At 39.7% G+C, this 21606-nt stretch overlaps 3 protein-coding genes across 3 annotated transcripts in view; all 3 read left to right on the top strand.

The window, feature by feature from the left end:
- Positions 1-12435, top strand: part of LOC108716300 (fibrillin-1-like) — a 29085-nt gene extending 16650 nt beyond the window's left edge. Inside the window, exons 6-13 of the mRNA XM_018262423.2 lie at positions 592-725; positions 2266-2433; positions 4225-4404; positions 5733-6339; positions 8193-8303; positions 10599-10813; positions 12139-12211; positions 12314-12435. Coding sequence (XP_018117912.2) covers positions 592-725; positions 2266-2433; positions 4225-4404; positions 5733-6339; positions 8193-8303; positions 10599-10813; positions 12139-12211; positions 12314-12435 — 1610 coding nt within the window. The remainder of the gene's footprint in view (positions 1-591; positions 726-2265; positions 2434-4224; positions 4405-5732; positions 6340-8192; positions 8304-10598; positions 10814-12138; positions 12212-12313) is intronic.
- A 308-nt stretch (positions 12436-12743) lies between these two features.
- Positions 12744-15993, top strand: LOC121393513 (mucin-4-like). The gene is made up of 2 exons (XM_041562348.1): positions 12744-13033; positions 15225-15993. The coding sequence occupies exons 1-2, from the start codon at positions 12751-12753 to the stop codon at positions 15515-15517; spliced, it is 576 nt and encodes a 191-aa protein (XP_041418282.1). The 5' UTR covers positions 12744-12750; the 3' UTR covers positions 15518-15993.
- Positions 15994-18523: 2530 nt separating this feature from the next.
- Positions 18524-21606, top strand: part of LOC121393514 (neurogenic locus notch homolog protein 1-like) — a 17849-nt gene continuing 14766 nt past the window's right edge. Inside the window, exons 1-3 of the mRNA XM_041562349.1 lie at positions 18524-18765; positions 19715-19834; positions 21382-21498. Coding sequence (XP_041418283.1) covers positions 18576-18765; positions 19715-19834; positions 21382-21498 — 427 coding nt within the window. The 5' untranslated portion in view covers positions 18524-18575. The remainder of the gene's footprint in view (positions 18766-19714; positions 19835-21381; positions 21499-21606) is intronic.

Consider the following 21606-nt stretch of genomic DNA (forward strand, 5'->3'; position numbering starts at 1 on the left):
AGGTGGACTTGATATGTTTGTTATGGTTCTGGTGCTAAACTTTATCAAGCGCCAATAAATGGACAGTTAATTGGTAAGCGTCACTTAATAATAATGGGCATTAGTGCCAGCAACCCCTCTTCTCATCTCAATTAATTCTGGTATATTAATTATGGATGCAACAAACCCTGTTTTTTAGGGTTCAACCTAATCTAGGGTTATGGTTTTGGCTGAATATCGGAATTCAAACTCTTCATCTGCGCGTAAAAGCACTAAATACTAAACGCGTCAATATATTAAAGTTATGTAGGGTTTGGATTCAGTTCACCAAGGCTCTTGGATTTGACTGAATCCTGATAAAAATGGCTTGGATTTGGCTAAATCCAGAACCTAATCCAGGATTCGATGCATCCCTAACATTATTATTATTATTATTATTATTATTATCATTATTATTATTATTACTACTACAGGCATTGGTACAAAGTGATAATGGTCTTTTTGTTTTATGAACACATAGTAGTCCTCCGTTGACGTGGGTCAATTTTCTTTGTTCCAGTCTTACTGGATGAAGCAATAAATAATTGTTTGAAAACCATTTTTTCCATCTAGAAAACTTGCTTTATCCATACGGCATAAATGTTGGTGACATGAAACTTCCAGCCGTAGCCAAGGATGTGAACTCGCCGTACATCAAGCCTCCCACAGGGTTCCCCTTTCTTGGTCAGACCTATGATAATATATACGTAAGTACTCTTTCTACACTCAATATAAAAAAAGAAACTATCATTGTTTGTATTTCAGTTCCATATAACTGGCTTGCACTGGGCTCAAGGAACAATCTAAGATGTCTTCACTATCATGGTCACTGTTCCTCTAAACTCTTTCCCATTGTGTGACACACGAGATAAAACTGTTGATCTGTTGGTAGTTTCTTTTTACACAATCTCTTATCTGTAGATACAGAAATACAGTATGTTACTTAATTGAGCACATGGCTTATTTGTATAATCTCTCTTTATAACCTTGTATAAGAATATCAGAGGGACCCAATACTGCTCTATGCTCTTCTTTTTGCTCAATGGAAGAACTACAGAGGAAATAGACTCCGCAGTTGCATGGGCGGGTCACATGCATTTTTTTTCTATCGTGGGTGACCAGCTATTTCGCAACTCATAAGGGTCATGGCATATGCAGTGATTTAATTGCTGCTACTTGTGGCACCACATCAACATGTTTTGGAGCCCTAGCAGCAGGTACTGGGTCACCTACAGCATTTCTCATTGAACTACAAGTAGCTTCTATCAAAACTGTGCCTGTGATATGACTAGGTATTTGGTAATGGTCTGATCCTGAACCATATCTTCTGGGGTATCCGATGCTGTACTTCTCTGTAGGCTTATCTATATAGGGGTTTGGCCTCTAGCGCCTTAACCCTACTCTTGTAGTTTGCAACACAACCAAGTATGTGGTCCAACAGCTCCTGAGTTGCCTTACACTGGATCTACCATATACTGATGAGTCTATTAAAAGATGGTTTCAATAGAGAGACATTGATTAGTGGGCAGAGGGCCTCCTTACCTACTCAGAACTCAGGGCACAAACAAGATATGGATCATTATCCTTCTACTCCCAGAAAGAAACCAGGTCAGTTCTCCCTCATTCTCCCTATCGGGTGGTTCTCTTAGTGAAGACGCATAATTGCCTTTCTATGGCATTGAAATAAGAAGAACCCAACAGGTGAGGGACCTAAAAAACGATGTATAATTATCCTTCTGCTCCCAGATAGGAACCAGGTCAGTTCTCCCTCATTCTCTCTCTCTCATGGTTCTCTTAGTGAAGAAGCAGAATTGCCTTTCTATGGCAAGAAGTACACAACAGTTGAGGGACCTAAAAAAATGTCCATAATACTTGATATTAATTCATTTACTATCAGGCATCTCTATGAAAATATAAATTATTGCTCAGAAGAGGGGGTTGTGCACCATCTACTGGGGCCCTCATTCAGCACTAAGGGCCACAGGTTAGATGAGCAGCATTTTAAAATACTCTTTTTGATAATTTTCAGTTTCCGTACTGAATCTAGAAGCAGAAATATTCCTCCTCTTTAATGAAAATCCATTAACTGTAAAATCTTCAGACTACTGATTTTTACACATATAGGTTGTAAAGGAAGGAGTTGATATTGATTATATTCTCAGTTTCCCTATTGAGAACGTCAGCATTTCCTTCTATAGGGATTTGCTAAAAGCCCCCCAGTTGATCATCACTTTCTCTGTGCTACAGTTTTCAGATAATGGACTCGTTCATTTCCAGCCGTTGAAAGTCAATGAGAAATACTTTTTTCCAAACCCCTTTGATAAAGGCTTTAAAGGAGATGAAATCGAATCCATGCTGGCGGTGTTCTGGGATGATGCCGACCTGACGCTGGGAAACGGGGCACTTTATTACCAGGTTTGCAATCACTAATTTGTCCTACTTTTCCCTGAACCCCCCAAACTCTTAAGGGATGATGTTGGTTATGTTATAAAAAATATCTATCTATCTATCGACCTTTCTATATATCTATTATCTATCTATATATATATCTATTATCTATCTATCTATCTATCTATCTATCTATCATCTATCTATCATCTATCTATCTATCTATCTATCTATCTATCTATCTATCTATTATCTATCTATCTATTATCTATCTATCTATCTATCTATCTATCTATCTATCTATCTATCTATCTATCTCTCTCTCTCTCTCTCTATCTATCTATCTATCTATCTATTATCTCTCTATCTATCTATCTATCTATCTATCTATCTATCTATTATCTATCTATCTATCTATCTATCTATCTATCTATCTATCTATCTACTATCTCTCTATCTATCTATCTATCTATATCTCTATCTACTATCTCTCTATCTATCTATCTATCTATCTATCTATCTATCTCTCTATCTACTATCTCTCTATCTATCATCTATCTATCTATCTATCTATCTATCTATCTATATCTACTATCTCTCTATCTATCTATCTATCTATCTATATCTCTATCTACTATCTCTATCTATCTCTCTAACTATCAATCTATCTATCTATATCTATCTATCTATCTATCTATCTATCTATCTATCTATCTATCTATCTATCTATCTATCTATCTATCTATCTCTCTATCTACTATCTCTCTATCTATCATCTATCTATCTATCTATCTATCTATCTATCTATCTATCTATCTATCTATCTATCTATCTATATCTACTATCTCTCTATCTATCTATCTATCTATCTATATCTCTATCTACTATCTCTATCTATCTCTCTAACTATCAATCTATCTATCTATATCTATCTATCTATCTATCTATCTATCTATCTATCTATCTATCTATCTATCTATCTCTCTATCTACTATCTCTCTATCTATCTATCTATCTATCTATCTATCTATCATCTATCTATCTATCTACTATCTCTCTAACTATCTATCTCTATCTATCTATCTATCTATCTATCTATCTATCTATCTATCTCTCTATCTATCTATCTATCTATCTATCTATCTATCTATCTATCTATCTATCTATCTATCTACTATCTCCCTATCTATCTATCTATCTATCTATCTATCTATCTATCTATCTATCTATCTATCTATATCTACTATCTCTCTAACTATCAATCTATCTATATCTATCTATCTATCGATCTATCTATCTATCTATCTATCATCTATCTATCTATCTATCTATCTATTATCTATCTATCTATCTATCTATCTATCTCTCTATCTACTATCTCTCTATCTATCTATCTATCTATCTATCTATCGATCTATCTATCGTCTATCTATCTATCTATCTATCTATCTAACTATCTCTATCTATCTATCGATCTATCTATCATCTATCTATCTATCTATCTATCTATCTATCTATCTATCTATCTATTATCTATCTATTATCTATCTATCTATCTATCTATTATCTATCTAACTAACTAACTATCTATCTACCATCTATCTATCTAATCTTAAAAAGTAGACTGGGAAATGTCCCTGGATTAAAACTCAATAATTATTATCCATTGTTTAAAAGAAGACAGGCCAATGTTTGGTCCACATCTAGGACCTTTATCATCTGTTGCATTGGAATGCTTGGCATTTCTGAACTTGTATATATTCAGTATATCTATATATCAATATCGAATATTGTAGGCAATTATTTTCTGTTTCTCAGACGTATTCAGCCCCCAATCAGAAGGATTTCTACTCGCAAATAATATTTAACAGAACTTCTGATGATGTCAATAAATACTTCTCCAAAAGCCTTAATATGGTCTTCACACCAAGATGGATCCTAAAAATAACATGGGACAGTATCTTACCTGTATCATTTCAGAGAATCTTGGAAAATGAGGTAAAGAAGCCATTTTTTTTTCTCTTGCTCCATCTGATATTTATGGACACATTCAGCACATACAGAATTCATTTATCATGTTGGATGTTTATCATCTGAAACAATAGAATGTTCTCAACTGAAAACTTTGTGTCGGCTATATATATATCATTTATTATATAATATGCTGTAGGTTTCATACTGCATTTTGGCATCTCTAAGATACCCAGCATGCCTCACTGCTTCTTTGTTCCAGTCCCTGAATGTGGAACTAAATGGAACTAAATACTTAGCATTAAATCTCATTGTAACATATAGCTACACAAATGTTTGGTGGTGTATTTTCTGTTTGAAATCATGCTCCTTTTTTCTTTCCTTCTTCCTTTTTGTCTGGTTTCTACTTGCAACTGTCGGGGAAATTCAGTTACTAGAGGTCACTTGAGGTGAAAGACATTATTTGACACAAGCTCTGTGGATTCTAAAGAAAGGAATCTGACTGAGTTTTTATAGACTTTATACAAAGGGAGTTACTGATGAGAGAGCATAGAGTTATACTGTAGCTCCACAGCACAGAAAAACAAAGAACTGCTCTTACAGCCATACAGGTGGCTCTGCCTCAAGGCCAGTGTACCAGTGACCAAGGTTACTTCAGAACAAAATCCATCCAAGTAAGGGGGGGGGGGGGATCACTGGGAATCTGTATACACAGAATTGAATTTTATTCTCTCTCACTACCTTTTATCAGATAGGTCTCAATCTTTTCTCTGAGCCCATGAATAAATGCTTGCTGTGCATGAAATGCCACGGCCTCTTAAGATGTCTATATTTAAATTTTTTCCAATAAAAGTTGCTTTTACTTTTATATATGTGACACTGTGGATTTCCTAGAGTGCCGGGGTGGGGGGGCTACATTTGTTTGTTCATGAACTCAATCTTTCTCTACACAAGGCCTTACCTACTTACTATAGCCAACAACCAGGCTTCAACCAATTTCATCATTACTATTAGATCTAGGGGCGCCTGCAGCCTTCACTGTTATCTGCATTTTTATACAAATTTATGTAGCAATTGGATTAGTTGCAGTGTCTGATTTCCCAAAAAGTCGGAAGAACTATAAGCTATAATGTATTGGCAACATGGAGTCCACCTCACCAGATTGCAAGAAAGCCCTGGGCTTGTCTACTTGCTCATAGAGCCAAAGAAAGTTAAATGGCAAAAATACGTTATTGAGATTTAAAATACGGTCCTGATGTCGCTAGTGCAAGAAAAACAAAGTATTGACGTTGTACAATGAGCATCTAAAAGTCCCGGTGTATGTTGTAATTTTATCAAACATTCCCTTCCTGCAGACGAACACATTCCAGTGCATTCTAACTACGGATGGGAATGTCTCATTTGCATTGATGAAGTATGAGAAGATGCTGTGGAGCCCCGGACAGCGGGTTTATCACAGAGCTTTGATTGGATTTACCAATGGAGCAGGCGTGTTCTACAATGATCCTCAGTCTCAGAAGGACAATACATATGGAGCAGAAGGAAGATACAGACCCCACGCGGTAAAAGGGAATACAAATGCAATTGGGTTTTGGGCTTACCGTTTGGATAATGTAACCAGCATAAACAGAACAAACTACCACAGGCAATGCTGGAGCTGGTACTCTTCAGAACCAGACCATTTAACGTGGAGTGTTGCTCTGCCGCCATGTCCATGCCTCAAGTCTCAGGCTGCCAAAGACAGAACTTTTATCTCAGAGACCCTGCCTTCCTCAACTGCAGATCTAATCAAGAACTTACGGGGCCAGCAGTGCAATGGGACAACGTTTCAGTCTACGCTGGCCAATCAGTATCTCGCTGGGCGCCGATGTGTATATGATGCCGATGGTTATCTGATAAATGGCTTCAGTGACCGCTACTTTGTCTATGACTCCAGTGTAAATGGAATTAAAGATCATATAGGTAGGTAAACAACAAAGGAAAAGGGAGACTCTAACGATCCTTTCGTTGACTCCCGTCTAATGCATCTCATGCACCGTGATTTGGAATTTTGATCTAATCTGTACTTCAGATAGCTGAGATGGGAGGGTGTCATTAAAAAAATGGGTGAACGGCAAAAAAATGGGCCCTGTTTCTTTTACCTTGAACCTTGTCCAAATGTAATTGGAGTGTGGCACCCTGAGGAACTCTTTGAAACCCTATGTGGGACATTCACTAAGATTCGTAGTTGCGCCGACGTCCGCTTCGCCGCACTTCGCCAGGCGTATTTTCGCCAGCGCTCCCCAAATTCACTAAAATTCGAAGTTGCGCTCAGGGGTAGCGTAAGGTTGGGAAGTTGCGCTAGCGTTAATTCGCCTACTACGCTAGCGATGCTTAATTTGCATACGGCGCCAAATTCAATTTACAATGGAAGTATTCGTAGCAGCACTACACAAGCTTGGGAAACCTTCAAAACATCAAATAAAATGTTTCTTTTGCCCTACACATGTGCCCACTGTATAGTTAAGGTGCCATGAGTTAGGAAATGTAAGGGGGGAAGGAGGGGAGCCCCAAAAAATCTTTCGATCTTTTTCAGCCTATCACCCATAAGAAAGAAAAAACGCCAACGTTTTATGGGACTTAGAAAATTTTTCAACTTTTTTTGAAGCAATCCCTATCTACTCTATTGCGCTTTGCCTGGTCTGAGGTGGCGAAGGAAGTCTGGCGTAAAAGGTAGCGTTCAGTACACTGCGCTCATTAGTGAATTTGCATAGTTACGTCCGTTGCGCAAATTCGCCAGGCGTAAGGGTGTGAAGTAACACTAGTGAATTTATGCCAGCGTCCCTTAGTGAATCGGCAAATTAACGAAAATGCCCAATGCTGGCGAATTGACGCTAGCGTTAGGCGCTTCGGCGTGAATTTGCACCTATATTTCATACAATGTAGATCTCAGGGGCACAGTGCATCTCTTTGAGTTCCTCAGGGTACAACGCATGTGGGTGCTACATGGGCATCTACTGAAACCACTACTACTCTGAGTGTCATTCAGAAGGGACAAATGCAGACCGAACAGGGCTCTACCATGCCTGGCAGTGCTGTGGATTACACCTGAGGTTAGGTATCAAAACCAGCACCCCTTTAATGCATAGTGCTATATGAACGTGCTTCAGGATTTACGCTTAGCCTTTAAATTCACCAGCCCGGGTAGTCTCTGTTGCACTGTGCCTCTGAGATCTACATTGTAGGACATGTAGGGGCTCTTTTCATCCATTTTAATGTCCTACAGGAATGGAATACTTTATTCAGAAAGCCGTTATCCAGAAAGTTTTAAACTATGGAAGGGCTGTCTCCCATAGACTCCATTATAATCAAATAATCCAAAAATATTTTCTCTGTAATAATAAACAGTCGCTTGTACTTGATCCCAACTAAGATATAATTAATCCTTATTGGAGGCAAAAAAACAGCCTATTGGGTTTATTTAATGTTTAAATGATTTTCTAGTAGTTTGAACAGGTATGGGATCCGTTACCCGGAAAGCCGTTATCCAGAAAGCTCAAAATTACAGAAAAGGCTGTCTCCTATAGACTCCATTTTAATTAATTAATTAATTAATTAATTAAGCAATTAATTAAAGTAATCCTTGTTGGAAGCAAAAACAGCCTATTGGGTTATTTAATGTTTATCTGATTTTCTATTAGACTCAAAATATGAAGATCTAAATTATGGAAAGATTCATTATCCGGAATACCCCAGTTCCTGTGCATTCTGGATAACAGGTCCCATACCTGTACTATTTATATATATATATTTATATCTGATTATCTCTCTTGCAGATAAAGACTTGCTGCCGTATCAATGGTGCTGTATTAGTGCTCCTTTGTGTCATTTATACAATGAGAAAAGACCCTCAGACACATGCGCTGGTTATTCTTCTCCAGGCCTCGGTATGTATTTAACATCTTCAGAGAGGAAAATGAGAACACAGTGAAAAAATGCCCTTTCGACAATCAATAAATGTCACAATGGGATAGATTTGCTCATCACTTTTCTTAAACAAAAAAATGTTTAATTCCCAGGGGACTGGGACTAAATGTTACTGCCTTGCCCCTGTCCTTTAACTCAGTGGATGAACAGTAAACCCTCTTAAAGGGCATGTAAAGGCAAAAAAATAAAATCCCATTTTTACTTTCTTTAATGAAAAAGAAACCTATCTCCAATATACTTCAATTAAAAAATGTGTACCATTTTTATAAGAAACCTGACTGTATGCAGTGAAATTCTCCCTTCATTTACTGCTGTGGATAGGAATTGTCAGACAGTCCCTAACCAGAGCTGATCCTATCAAATGTGGGGCCCAATTGGGACCATGTTGGCGGGCCCCTAGACAAAGTGTTGCTGGCTACTGACACACCAAGTATTTAGGAAAATAAGGGCATACAGGCACAAAATACAAAGGAAAGGGGTAGACAAGGTAAGAGAGTGAGAGGGATGAAATAGGGGCACATAATAGGGGCACACAGGGTAAGAGAGAGAGAGGGAGGAAATAGGAGAGTGGACTGGGCCAATTAGTTTGGGGCAGGCTGGGCCGATTCAGCTTGGGAGCAGGCTTGGTTGGATTGGGGGCAGGCAGGGCCTATCAAGGTTGGAGGAAAGCTGGGCCTATGAGAGTTGGGGGCAGGCTAGACCTATGGAGTTGGGGGATAGGCTGGCTTATCAGAGTTGGGGGTGGGCTGGACCTATGGATTTGGGGATGGGCTGGACTCTCAAAGTTGGGGGCAGGCCAGGCAGCATCATGTGCTGAGGGAAATAATATCTGTGCTGCCCTGTGGTGCGGGGCCCCCAGAGTTGCGGGGCCCTATTGGGCCCAATTGGTCGAATAGGCCTAAGGCCGGCCCTGTCCCTAACTGCTCTGCAGGGAAACAATCATACTTATGAACAGCAGGGGGAGCCCCCGCCTTACTTCCCAGCCATGCAGAACTCAAGCAGCTTTGTTTATGATGATCCCTAAGCAGCCCAGACCACACTGAGCATGTGCACAGTCTTGGTCTTGCAAAGATGTTTAACAAAGTTACAAGATGGTGACCCCCTGTAGCCAACTTTGAAAGCATAAATCATTTGTTTGATTAGGCTTGTGGTGCAGTAAAGTTTATGTTTATATTTAGTATACAAAATACAGCATTTCTAGCCTTATTCTATTTTAGACTTTACATGCCCTTTAAACTGGTTTCCATTGGACATGTCCATGTGTTTATCCACCAGTGGAAAGGGAATTAGAAACAGGTTGGGAACTCTTTCCAATGGGAATTCCTTAAAGGAGAACAGAACCTTAAAAAGCAATATGGCCCAAAATGTCATATTTTATATAGTGAACTTATTGCACGAGGCTAAAGTTTGAGCTTGTCAATAGCAGCAATGATCCAGGACTTCAAACTTGTCACAGGGGGTCACCATCTTGGAAAGTGTCTGTGACACTCACATGCTCAGTGGGCTCTGATTGGCTGTTGAGAAGCTAAGCTTAGGGCTCGTCACTAATTATCCAGCAGAAAATGAGCTTCCCTGGCTGTAATATAAGCTGATGCTACAGGTTTGCTGATTATTCAATTCTGATGCTAATTGCACTGGTTTCTGTGCTGCCATGTAGTAATTATGTGTATTAATTACTAATCAGCCTTATATTGTGACATTTCTATTCTATGTGTACTGTATATTGTGAGTGGCTCCCTAAGCTCAGTAAGTGACAGCAGCACAGAGCATGTGAATCAGTGAATCAGCAGAAAAGAAGATGGGGAGCTACTGGGGCATCTTTGGAGATACAGATCTTTACTGCTAAAGGGCTGTGGTTGCCTTGGGCTGGTACAGAAGCACAAAACATCATGTACAACATTTCTACCTACTTCTTTAGTTAGGCTTTAGTTCTCCTTTAAGAAAATACTGATACAGCAAGAAAATCAATCAGATATTTCTTGTATTGAAGTCGACAAGGTTTATGTTTGTACCTGTCATGGGGCGAGACCTATAGAGGTGGGACAGATACAACATGTATGTTCTATCCCAGGCACTAAATTGCAACATCACCAATATTCTGGTGAAAGACGCTGCATTATGGGCCAATAAAAATAGACCATAGTGAAGTACTCGACCTTTTTCCTCTTGTAGTAAATATGCTCCTGTGAGTTAAGTTCCCATAAACTCTGTAACGCTGGGTTCAGTCACTGCATTTCTCTATGTTTTCTCTCCAGGGCAAATATATGGGGCTATGCATTTAGCTACCTTTGATGGTCTGGACTATACATTCAAAGGCCTTGGAGAGTATGTCATTGTCAGGCTGTCTTCTACAAATGGCGTTAATATATTTACTCTCCAGGGGCGCACAGAGAAGCTTCAAGTAAACTCTGCATATGGAAATACAACTGCACTCAAGCGTCTCGCTGCGTTCTATCAGGGCACACTCAAAGTATGTGAAATGGGCATTTGGATGGATAGCTGGGTGGCAGGGGGATACTATAGACACCATCTCTCCCTACTATATCTGCTATCCCACAGTCACACTCCCTTCCCAGAGACTATTATCCACTGTTACTATAGACACCATCTCTCCCTACTATACCTGCTATCCCACAGTCACACTCCCTTCCCAGAGACTATTATCCACTGTTACTATAGGCACCATCTCTCCCTACTATACCTGTTATCCCACAGTCACACTCCCTTCCCAGAGACTATTATCCACTGTTACTATAGGTACCATCTCTCCCTACTATACCTGCTATCCCACAGTCACACTCCCTTCCCAGAGACTATTATCCACTGTTACTATAGACACCATCTCTCCCTACTATACCTGCTATCCCACAGTCACACTCCCTTCCCAGAGACTATTATCCACTGTTACTATAGGCATCATCTCTCCCTACTATACCTGCTATCCCACAGTCACACTCCCTTCCCAGAGACTATTATCCCACTGTTACTATAGACACCATCTCTCTCTACTATACCTGCTATCCCACAGTCACACTCCCTTCCCAGAGACTATTATCCCACTGTTACTATAGACACCATCTCTCCCTACTATACCTGCTATCCCACAGTCACACTCCCTTCCCAGAGACTATTATCCACTGTTACTATAGGCACCATCTCTCCCTACTATACCTGCTATCCCACAGTCACACTCCCTTCCCAGAGACTATTATCCACTGTTACTATAGGCACCATCTCTCCCTACTATACCTGCTATCCCACAGTCACACTCCCTTCCCAGAGACTATTATCCACTGTTACTATAGACACCATCTCTCCCTACTATACCTGCTATCCCACAGTCACACTCCCTTCCCAGAGACTATTATCCACTGTTACTATAGGCACCATCTCTCCCTACTATACCTGCTATCCCTCAGTCACACTCCCTTCCCAGAGACTATTATCCACTGTTACTATAGACACATCTCTCCCTACTATACCTGCTATCCCACAGTCACACTCCCTTCCCAGAGACTATTATCCACTGTTACTATAGACACATCTCTCCCTACTATACCTGCTAGCCCACAGTCACACTCCCTACTATACCTAGAAGAAATTCCAGTGGCACACTGAATGCTGAAAAAAGTGTTAAGTTTATTCACCCAAATACATACAGACAAGGGCAATGTTTCGGACCACTCGGGCCCTTTGTCAAGCCTACCATAGCTGTGATTGCCCCTGCTTGGAACCCCTAAATACAGCTCAAATAATCATTTATGCTTTGCAGTAATTTTACATTTTTTTGTTCAGGTTGAATGGAGGATATCGAGTAATAATAGATTAAGTATTTTGGTGGATGACAAAGAAATTGAATTAAACAAAGGTAATTTTGCCAGTGCATTATGTGACAGAAAATATGGATGTGCTAATACAAATGAATAATTGCATCTATGTGTACAGGTTCTGGCTGTATTCATTCTTTTAGCTGAATTAAAGATCAATAGCTCCAGTAATTTTCAGCTGATGGAGAAGCATTCAGACCATCCATGCAGTTTGTCTTTTGCTTTACTGGAAACCGCCTGTCGCCAGGGAAAAACCTGCTACTGATAAGTTATTGTGCTATGGGCAGTGTTGGACGGTAGTAATACAAGTTGGTGTAGGTAGAACTTCCCAAGTTTATAGGTTTTTAGTTTAATTTTTTACTGTTACTGGGTCCCACTATAGAAAGGTTGCCCATGTATTTTGAGTAGGATATAAGTGTAAAGGCTACTTTTCATAAAGTGAGGCTTTGTTTCTATCACTTGTTATTGATGAAATAGATTGAATGCTTATATTCTCATTTAATTGACATTAGATGTTCAGAGTTGTACAATGGATAATCTAATCAGTGAAACATGGATCTCTTATTATTCTGCAGGTTTGATGTACATCAACCAAAATAATGTTGTACTTTTCAAACTTGAAGACACAAAAGTTGCCATCCTGTACAGTTGCGGCCTCCAGGTGTCCGTGAGTGTGAGTGACGGTGGAGTCCTTGGAGCAGTGGTGCAACTCCCTCAGTCTTTCCTTTATAGGACTCTAGGGCTCTTGGGTTTGTGGAGCGGCAAAGCATCTGATGATTTGATCCAATCAAATGGAAATATCTTGTCCTTTAACAACGGTGATGTACCTACTGAAGAAGAACTTTATCATTTCGGCCTCTCTTGTAAGTTTCTTGTAACTCAATTTTCATGGTTTCAATGGAGCTCAAGTCTCAGCTGTGTGTCATATAGAGATGGGTTTCCAGGACAAAACTGTCAGCCAATGGGATATAAAACTCTTTAGATTAAATAGACAAGTTAGGCTAGACAGATAGTCATTCCAGAAGAAAACCTGCCCATGAGCTGAGTAGATAAATGTGACTTTCAGAAGAAACAGAACAGTCGTTGTGCCAGTTCTGAGTCGTGCCTTTTTCTTTTATCATAGATTTTTGTATATTATATTATTTGCATAGTGAAGCATATTTATCATTGTAAAACAGTTTACAATGACACCTGTAGGAAGTGGGATATATTTATAAAGGCTCAATTGCAGAAATAACCCATGAGAAAAGCTAATTTCTGTAGCTGTAAAAGGCATGTTCTTCATTCACACCAGGTTAAAGCCTTGTAGCTCATTGAAGTCAATGGGACGAAAAAGTCCAGTTTATTGATATTATCATTTTTAATCATTATTGTAGGACAGGGAATCCCCATAATGTGGAACATTGTAGTAGTAGGCGGTCCCCCAGTGGCAGTCAGAGGGGGGAGATTGCCCTTAGGAGATAAAAGAAAGGAAGATATTACTCAAAGTCTTTTTGAATGTTGGGACCAGAGAACACTTGATGAGGAAACCCACCTAACAGGATTTACTTGAGTGAGAGACAAAACCAAGAGAACATCTTAGATATCAATAGTCATGAATAGACCAGCTATCAGAGCAGTTTGGGGTCCAACAAGGAGTTTAGAGGTGTCAGAACAGGGCCACAGTAATAGAGTCAGGGCTAATGAGTTCTGTTATTGGCAGATATTACCAGGAGGGAGAACCCCAAGAGGTAGGACCATGTCAAACAATATAGGTGGTGGTTAATAATAGGTCCAATACGCAGAACTTTACTGCAAAACTCAAGTGTGTTAATGTGTCACGACATGTTTCGAGCTGAGCTCTTTCTCAAGTGATGTAGGTAGGACCATGTCTGTATGATGCCCTGTACTGTTGTGTTAGAATGAAAACAATTACAATGTACTACGTTGGCACCTCAGTACGGCAGTGGGATTAGTTATGTGTCCATCATTAATTCATCTTCCAGTCTTCCTGGCCCATTATCTACCAAGGCAATGCCTGCAGGGTAGGGAGTGTCTGGGTTTGAGAGATATATAGAAAAAAAGGGACAACCCAACTATGATGGGTAGGAAACGGAAGGAGCTCAGAAGAAAAACATTGATATAATGAGCACAAGGGGAGGGGGGTAAGGAGATATTCATACAAACAATTATCTTTTATTGTGACTTAGTGGGACAGCAATGGAAAATGAGAAGGACAGAACATCAATACTAATAAAAGTTTCCAAGACACATCATAAAAAACACAAAGATAGTTCAGATCGCATAATATAAATATATGTGTGTCATATTTTAGAATTGCAGTACATACCTGTATGAGTTGTGGCTCCCCAGCATCTCCATTTTAGAGGTCAATGTAATACTAACAAGACTGTTCTGGAGATAGCCTGTTATAGTCCATAACCTAGTGTTAAATATACATCTACCAAGAATTTCGTTTTTAACTAAAAGGAAAGTAAAACCCGTAAAAATGATTAAAATCTGCATTCATGTTTTTCTAAATGTTCATTAAAATATATAAAGAGTAGGTTATTCTGGAAGTCCTGCTTATCCCCAGAAAAGTGAATGGGTGCAGTCATGTGTGTTCTAGAGCAAGGGTCCCCAAACTTTTTTACCTGTCAGACACATTGAATTGTAAAAAGAGTTGGGGAGCAATACAAGCATGACAAAAGTTTCTGGGGGTGCCAAGTAAGTACTGTGATTGCCTATTTGGTAGCCCCTATGTGGACTGGCAGCCTACAGGAGACTCTTTTTGGAAGAACAACTGGTTTTTATACAACCGAAATTTGCCTCAAAGCCTGAAATTCAAATATAATCACCTGTTTTGAGGCCACTGGGAGCGACATCCAAGGGGTTGGTGAGTTGGTTGCTCCTGAGCCACTGGTTGAGGATCACTGCTCTAGAAGTAAACTCATGAAAAGTGCCCCCTAGTGGTCATGAAATAAAAAACTTAAAGAACCTCTTAAACCTTCTCCCTTTATTTACTGAGCAAGAGTAAAAATTCATATGGATTTATTTCGTTTGTATCTTTTTCAGGGATTGTACCAACTCCCGAAAGTCTTTTTCTTTCCAAACCAACGGTGGATGCATGGAAATCATTCAGACCAACATTCTATTCTGTTCTGATGACGTCCGTTCCTCAGTCAGTTATCTACAATGCCAACGTTACCTGTTCTGGTATAGTGCAGTGCGTCCATGACCTCCTGCTGACCAATAACTCTGCATTCGGATTGCAGACAAGGAATGACTTCAACGAGTTCCATCAGTTGGTCTCTCTCTTTGGTAAGAACAAAAACCAATCTCTTATACATTATCCTTCTACATACTGAAACAAGGGAATCAAAATATTTGTTTCCAGTTGAGATAAATCCGGACAAATCAGTGGTTGTTGGATGTTTTAGGTTCAAGTCCCACTTGGAGGTCCAACCTTTGGCCGTGGCACCCTTAGATCATAACAAGGTTACAGATATATGGAAATATTTGTGTATCAGTCATTCAGCTATAGTGTTAAAATATGGAACAGAAAATAAATGTTCACCCCCAAATCTAGCCCTAAGTGACCTTTAAACTGGGCTTTCAGGGATAAACAGTATGGGAGACTAAACTGGCATAATCCCCAAATCTTACCTTAATTGGCCTTCAGCCTGATCTGTACTTCCAATATGACTAACCCCCTTTTGGGGAGATAGAAGGTTTGCTTGGACCCAGAACCAGCTGTTTCCATGGAATCCCTGGGGTATTGCTTAATGTTGTTTCAAAAATGAAATTGATCTCTTCTGCTTTTCTTTGGCACCCAGGAAATGGCGCCCCAATACTCACTGGTCCTTTAATTCTTCAGCTGAAGGTGAATGTTACTTACAAGGTTTGGTTTAAAGCAACAGACTCTAACAATGATACACTGACTTATTCTATTGCCAAGCCTGTTCCACTGGGGGCCTCCATTACTCTGGGTAAGTCTTATCTCTGCAACCACACAACATGTGGGGAATGGTGGTAAATAAGCTTACTATACTCATATACCCTTATTATAGGTTCATATTATACTTGGCCAGTGGTTGGGATCATATAATGTTAATAGTGAAGCTTGGTAGAGATACTGTGAATCTGAGTATAAAATGGCACATTTACTCCCAGTATTAAGTTATACCTTGACTCCCAACATAATAAATAATGAAGCAAATGATACATTGGTTATAAGATAACTAAATACTGGAAGCAGTTAGTCCCACTTAAAGGAACAGTAACACCAAAACATGAAAGCGTTTTAAAGTAATGCAAATATAATGTACTGTTGTGCTGCATTGGTAAAACTGGTGTGTTTGCTTCAAAAACACTACTATAGTTTATCTCAGTGATCCCCAACCAATAGCTTGTGAGTAACATGTTGCTCTTCAACCCCATGGATGTTGCTCCCAGTGGCCTCAAAGCAGGAGCTTATGTTTTTTTAATTCATGGTTTGGAGGCAAGTTTTGGTTGTATAAAAACCAGGTGTACTGCCAGACAGACTTAATGTAGGTTGACAATCCACATACGGGCTACCAAATGGCCAATCACAGCACTTATTTGGCACCCCAAGAACATTTGTTGCTCTCCAACTCCTTTTACTTCTGAATGTGGCTCACGGGTTCAAAAGGTTGGGGATCCCTGGTTTATATAAACAAGCTGCTGTGTAGCCATGGGGGCAGCCATTCAAGCACAGGATACACAGTAGATAACAGATAAGTACTACTATAGTTTATATAAACAAGCTGTTGTGTAGCCATGGGGGCAGCCATTCAAGCACAGGATACACAGTAGATAACAGATAAGTATTACTATAGTTTATATAAACAAGCTGCTGTGTAGCCATGGGGGCAGCCATTCAAGCACAGGATACACAGTAGATAACAGATAAGTACTACTATAGTTTATATAAACAAGCTGCTGTGTAGCCATGGGGGCAGCCATTCAAGCACAGGATACACAGTAGATAACAGATAAGTACTACTATAGTTTATATAAACAAGCTGCTGTGTAGCCATGGGGGCAGCCATTCAAGCACAGGATACACAGTAGATAACAGATAAGTACTACTATAGTTTATATAAACAAGCTGCTGTGTAGCCATGGGGGCAGCCATTCAAGCACAGGATACACAGTAGATAACAGATAAGTACTACTATAGTTTATATAAACAAGCTGCTGTGTAGCCATGGGGGCAGCCATTCAAGCACAGGATATGCAGTAGATAACAGATAAGTACTACTATAGTTTATATAAACAATCTGATGTGTAGCCATGGGGGCAGCCATTCAAAACTGAAAAAGGAGAAAAGGCACAGGATACACAGCAGATACCAGGTAAGCTCTGTAGTATACAATGGGATTCTTCAGAATGTATCTGTTATCTACTGTGTATCCTGTGTTTGAATGGCTGCCCCCATGGCTACAGAACAGATTGTTTATATGAACTATAGTCATGTTTCTGAAACAAACACACATTTTACCAGTGGAGGGCAACACTACATTATATTTTGATTCCTTTAAAACGCTTTCATTTTGTGGTGTTACTTTTCTTTTAGATGCTTAGAGGCATTGGGACATCCCATTAAATAAAGAGCAAGACATAGTTACTAGTAAATGCAGGCAGTACCAAGTGGGTAAATGACTAGAGACCTGAGTTCAATTCCTGTGCCAACTCAATATGGAGGGGACTCATTGAGACTGAAATATTCTGTTTACTGAACTGAGCGTTTCATGTTTTGTGATGGACAGATGGTCAGTTTACATGGACGGTGCGGAATGCGAACCCAGAAGCGCTGAGAATACAAGTGAACGATCGCTTTTCTGGCTCCATCTTTGTCCCTGTTGTGCAGGTGTGCAAATGTATCAATGGGGGTGTATGTAACTACACTACTGTCATTGAAAATTACCAGGAATATAAATATCAGGTAAGATTAGCTAAAAAATAGATCAAAAATGAACTGACCGATATGAATAGAAGAAGATACAGAATATTATTGTTATTCAGAAAGCTCAGGACCTGGGGTTTTCCAGACAAGTAATTTGGATCTCCATACCTTAAGTCTACGACAAAATCATGTAGTAATTTAAACCAATAGGAATGCTTTGCCTCCAATAAGGATTAATTATATCTAAGTTGGGATCAAGTACAAGCGACTGTTTTATTATTACACAGAAAAAGGAAATCATTTGTAAAAATCAGAATTATTTCATTAAAATGGAGTCTATGGGAGATGGCCTTCCTATAAGTCAGAGCTTTCCGGATAATGGAACCCATACCTGTACTCATCATTAGCCTCTATCCGTAAAGCCAAAGAATATCGCACAGGGCTGTATAGTATTATTGACCCATGCATTGCTGGTGTTACATCTGTTCTTGCAGGTTATGGGCTGTACGTGTCCTGATGGGTTCTCTGGCTCATTCTGTCAGAATCCCTCAGCACCGTGCCGGGGGGAACCCTGTTTTCCCACTGTGGCTTGTGCAACCCCAACAAGTAAATCTCAATTTATATGCGGTAAATGTCCTCCTGGAACTGTCGCCAGTGGCGCTGATGGGGAAAAGTGCTTCTTAAATGGTAAGTGGCTAAAGAACAGGATTAAAATATACAGGATTACAGCTTCATGGGATAGTAAGACACTGGGTGAGGTTTATCATAGAGAAAGGCAATCTCCTTGGCTGCATCAGCCAATATTACAAAGAGAGGGACCAGCAATGTAAACTTATATAGCATCGCATTGTACATGGATGGTCCCTCTTTGGACATCATTATATAGTAGGGTGACTGCATAGTCTTCTTCATTGATAGAACGATAGGCCTCGATGGCTCAGTTTGGTTACAAACTGCTAGTTGCTCAGTTGGGTACATTGACGACTGGTTTGTTTAACAAAGGCAATTTATCACCATGGCATCAGAAGGAACTTGTGCATCTTTTGCATTGAGTTTCATATTGCATGACATTGTACATGGATGGTCCCTCTTAGGACATTATTTCATAGTAGGGTGACTGCATAGTCTTCTTCATTGATAGAATGATAGGCCTTGATGGCTCAGTTTGGTTACAAACTGCTAGTTGCTCAGTTGGGTAGATTGACGACTGGTTTGTTTAACAAAGGCAATTAATCACCATGGCATCAGAAGGAACTCGTGAATCTTTTGGGTAGGGTTTCATATTGCATGGCATTGTACATGGATGGTCCCTCTTAGGACATTATTTCATAGTAGGGTGACTGCAAAGTCTTCTTCATTGATAGAATGATAGATTGGTTACAAACTGCTACTTACTCAGTTGGGTACATTGACGACATTTTCATCATTTCATAGTAGGGTGAGTGCATAGTCTTTTTCATTGGCTATAGAACAATAGGCCTCGATTGCTCAGTCTTAATCACCATGGCATCAGAAGGAACTCTTGCATCTTCTGGGTCGAGTTTCTGGACTATTTAATGAAATGCAGAAGACAACTACCGGATTGGAGGTCCACAGCCTCACCCTGCTGCTACAATAATGTTTTTTATTGTTTTAGATCTGTGTCTACCTCCTTATCCTTTCCCATGCAGTGAGAATGCCAACTGCATCAGTAACATTGGATCATTTTCTTGCCTCTGTAAACCTGGTTTCACTGGAACTGCAAACAACTGCTCAGGTATAACTGCAACACTCCACTTCATGGCAGCTGGGGACCCTGAGGAACAATATAATATTCAAGCATTTGCAGGATTATAAATGGCTCTGCTAGGGCAGGGAATGATAAATAGTCTCCAAAATCTCGGTTTTTAACATGAGCTATTGCAATAACTCTCAGTCTAGGTCAGGGGTGTCCAAACTTTTTGCAACGAGGGCCAGATTTGGTGAGGTGAAAATGTGTGGGGGCCGACCATTCAGCCTGACATTCTTTGAACCATTAACATCATTTAAACAAGGAATTGCCTAGCCCAGGGGTGCCCAAAAGGTAGATCAGGATCTAACAGTAGACCTTTAGCTGGTGATCAGTAGATCTCAAGACACAGTCAACAAACTTGTCTAAAGCCCTTATTTAATGCTTTTCATTCAGATAATTATGTTAAGGTTACAAAAGAAATAGTTGTTTGTTAAATATAACAATATACATTTTCTCATAAATCAATATTTAAGTAATATTTTAATGGAACAGAAAGCTAACAATGCTTTTATGGATGAAGATCATAATGGGACAACATCACTAAAGGTAGACCTCGCATTAGTAAAGTATGGGCACTCCTGGCCGAGCCGTAGCAGTAATATTTGGGCACATTAGTGAAATGATCTGCCACTTGGTCTATACTGCTGCCTGTGTGCTGAAGGTGTTAGTAATAGACACGTACTGGCACATAGTTTACTATACTGGCACGTCAGTATGTCTATTGTACCTTCAGCCCTAAAGAATTATGTGAAGCAGTGCGTCACTATATGCCAGTACGTGTCTATAACTAAAATATTACGGCTATGGGACTCCTGATTGCACTGTGCTGGGGGGCCTCATTATTATAAATTTCATGATGGAGGCTGAGGGCCGGTGTAAATTTAAAAATGGGCCGCATTTGGCCCCTGGGCTGCACTTTGGACATGCCTGGTCTAGGTAGTCCTCAGGCATGAGGTTTAGTCCCCAACTGATCTCCTAAGCTCATGGCACTTCTTTTTAACTGAGCATTGCCTCAAGTTCCCAATATTATCCACCCTTGTTGGGAAGTTGGAGCCCAAAGAGTCCAACCTTGGCGTTCCTTCACTTTTGTAGGAAAGGGAACCCCCCTGGCACCCCGTGTCAATAGAAAATTCCAGCAGATCAAACCTAAATATTAGATGGGTAACATCAAGTCCTTGCTTTCGATGGAAGGCCACATGTTAGAAGATGCAATAGTGCAACATTTGGGGTGAAGATGATATCTGTGGGACTATATGCCATGAGCTGAGGGAGGCACATGCTTTCATCAATAGCATCATGGGCAATTGGGCACTCAAAGGATTCTATGGGGGGGGGTCACAAAAACATGAAAGTAAAATTCTTAACCCTATTCAAAGTTGCATTAAAAATGACCATCTCTTAGTGAAAACGAGTAGGCTGGAATGAGATGGTGATTCTATAATTATACAGAATAATGTTTGTATGACTAATCTAGCACTTTTATTGGGGGATTATTAGGCAAATTTACTATTGCATTTTCTCCCACCTCCTAGATATCGACGAATGCCAAACCATATCAGCTTGCCCCAATGCCAAATATGAATGTATCAATAGCCCCGGCTCATTCACTTGTGCCTGTCGCTACCAAAGCACCAGTGACACTGAATGTGGTAAGGATTTCTTTTATTTGATTTCTTTTATTATTTGATTTCTTTTATTATTTGATTTCTTTTATTATTATTAAACATTTTGATTACTTGGATAAATATGGCAGACGA

The sequence above is a fragment of the Xenopus laevis genome, chromosome 5L (assembly GCF_017654675.1).
Source record: "Xenopus laevis strain J_2021 chromosome 5L, Xenopus_laevis_v10.1, whole genome shotgun sequence".
NCBI lineage: Eukaryota > Metazoa > Chordata > Amphibia > Anura > Pipidae > Xenopus > Xenopus laevis.

Excerpts from the sequence above, each read along its gene's own strand:
- LOC121393513 (XM_041562348.1), top strand. The coding sequence starts at position 12,751 with ATGTACATCAACCAAAATAATGTTGTACTTTTCAAACTTGAAGACACA. Across the intron at positions 13,034-15,224 it reads TTATCATTTCGGCCTCTCTT|GGATTGTACCAACTCCCGAA; the intron begins GTAAGTTTCTTG and ends TATCTTTTTCAG.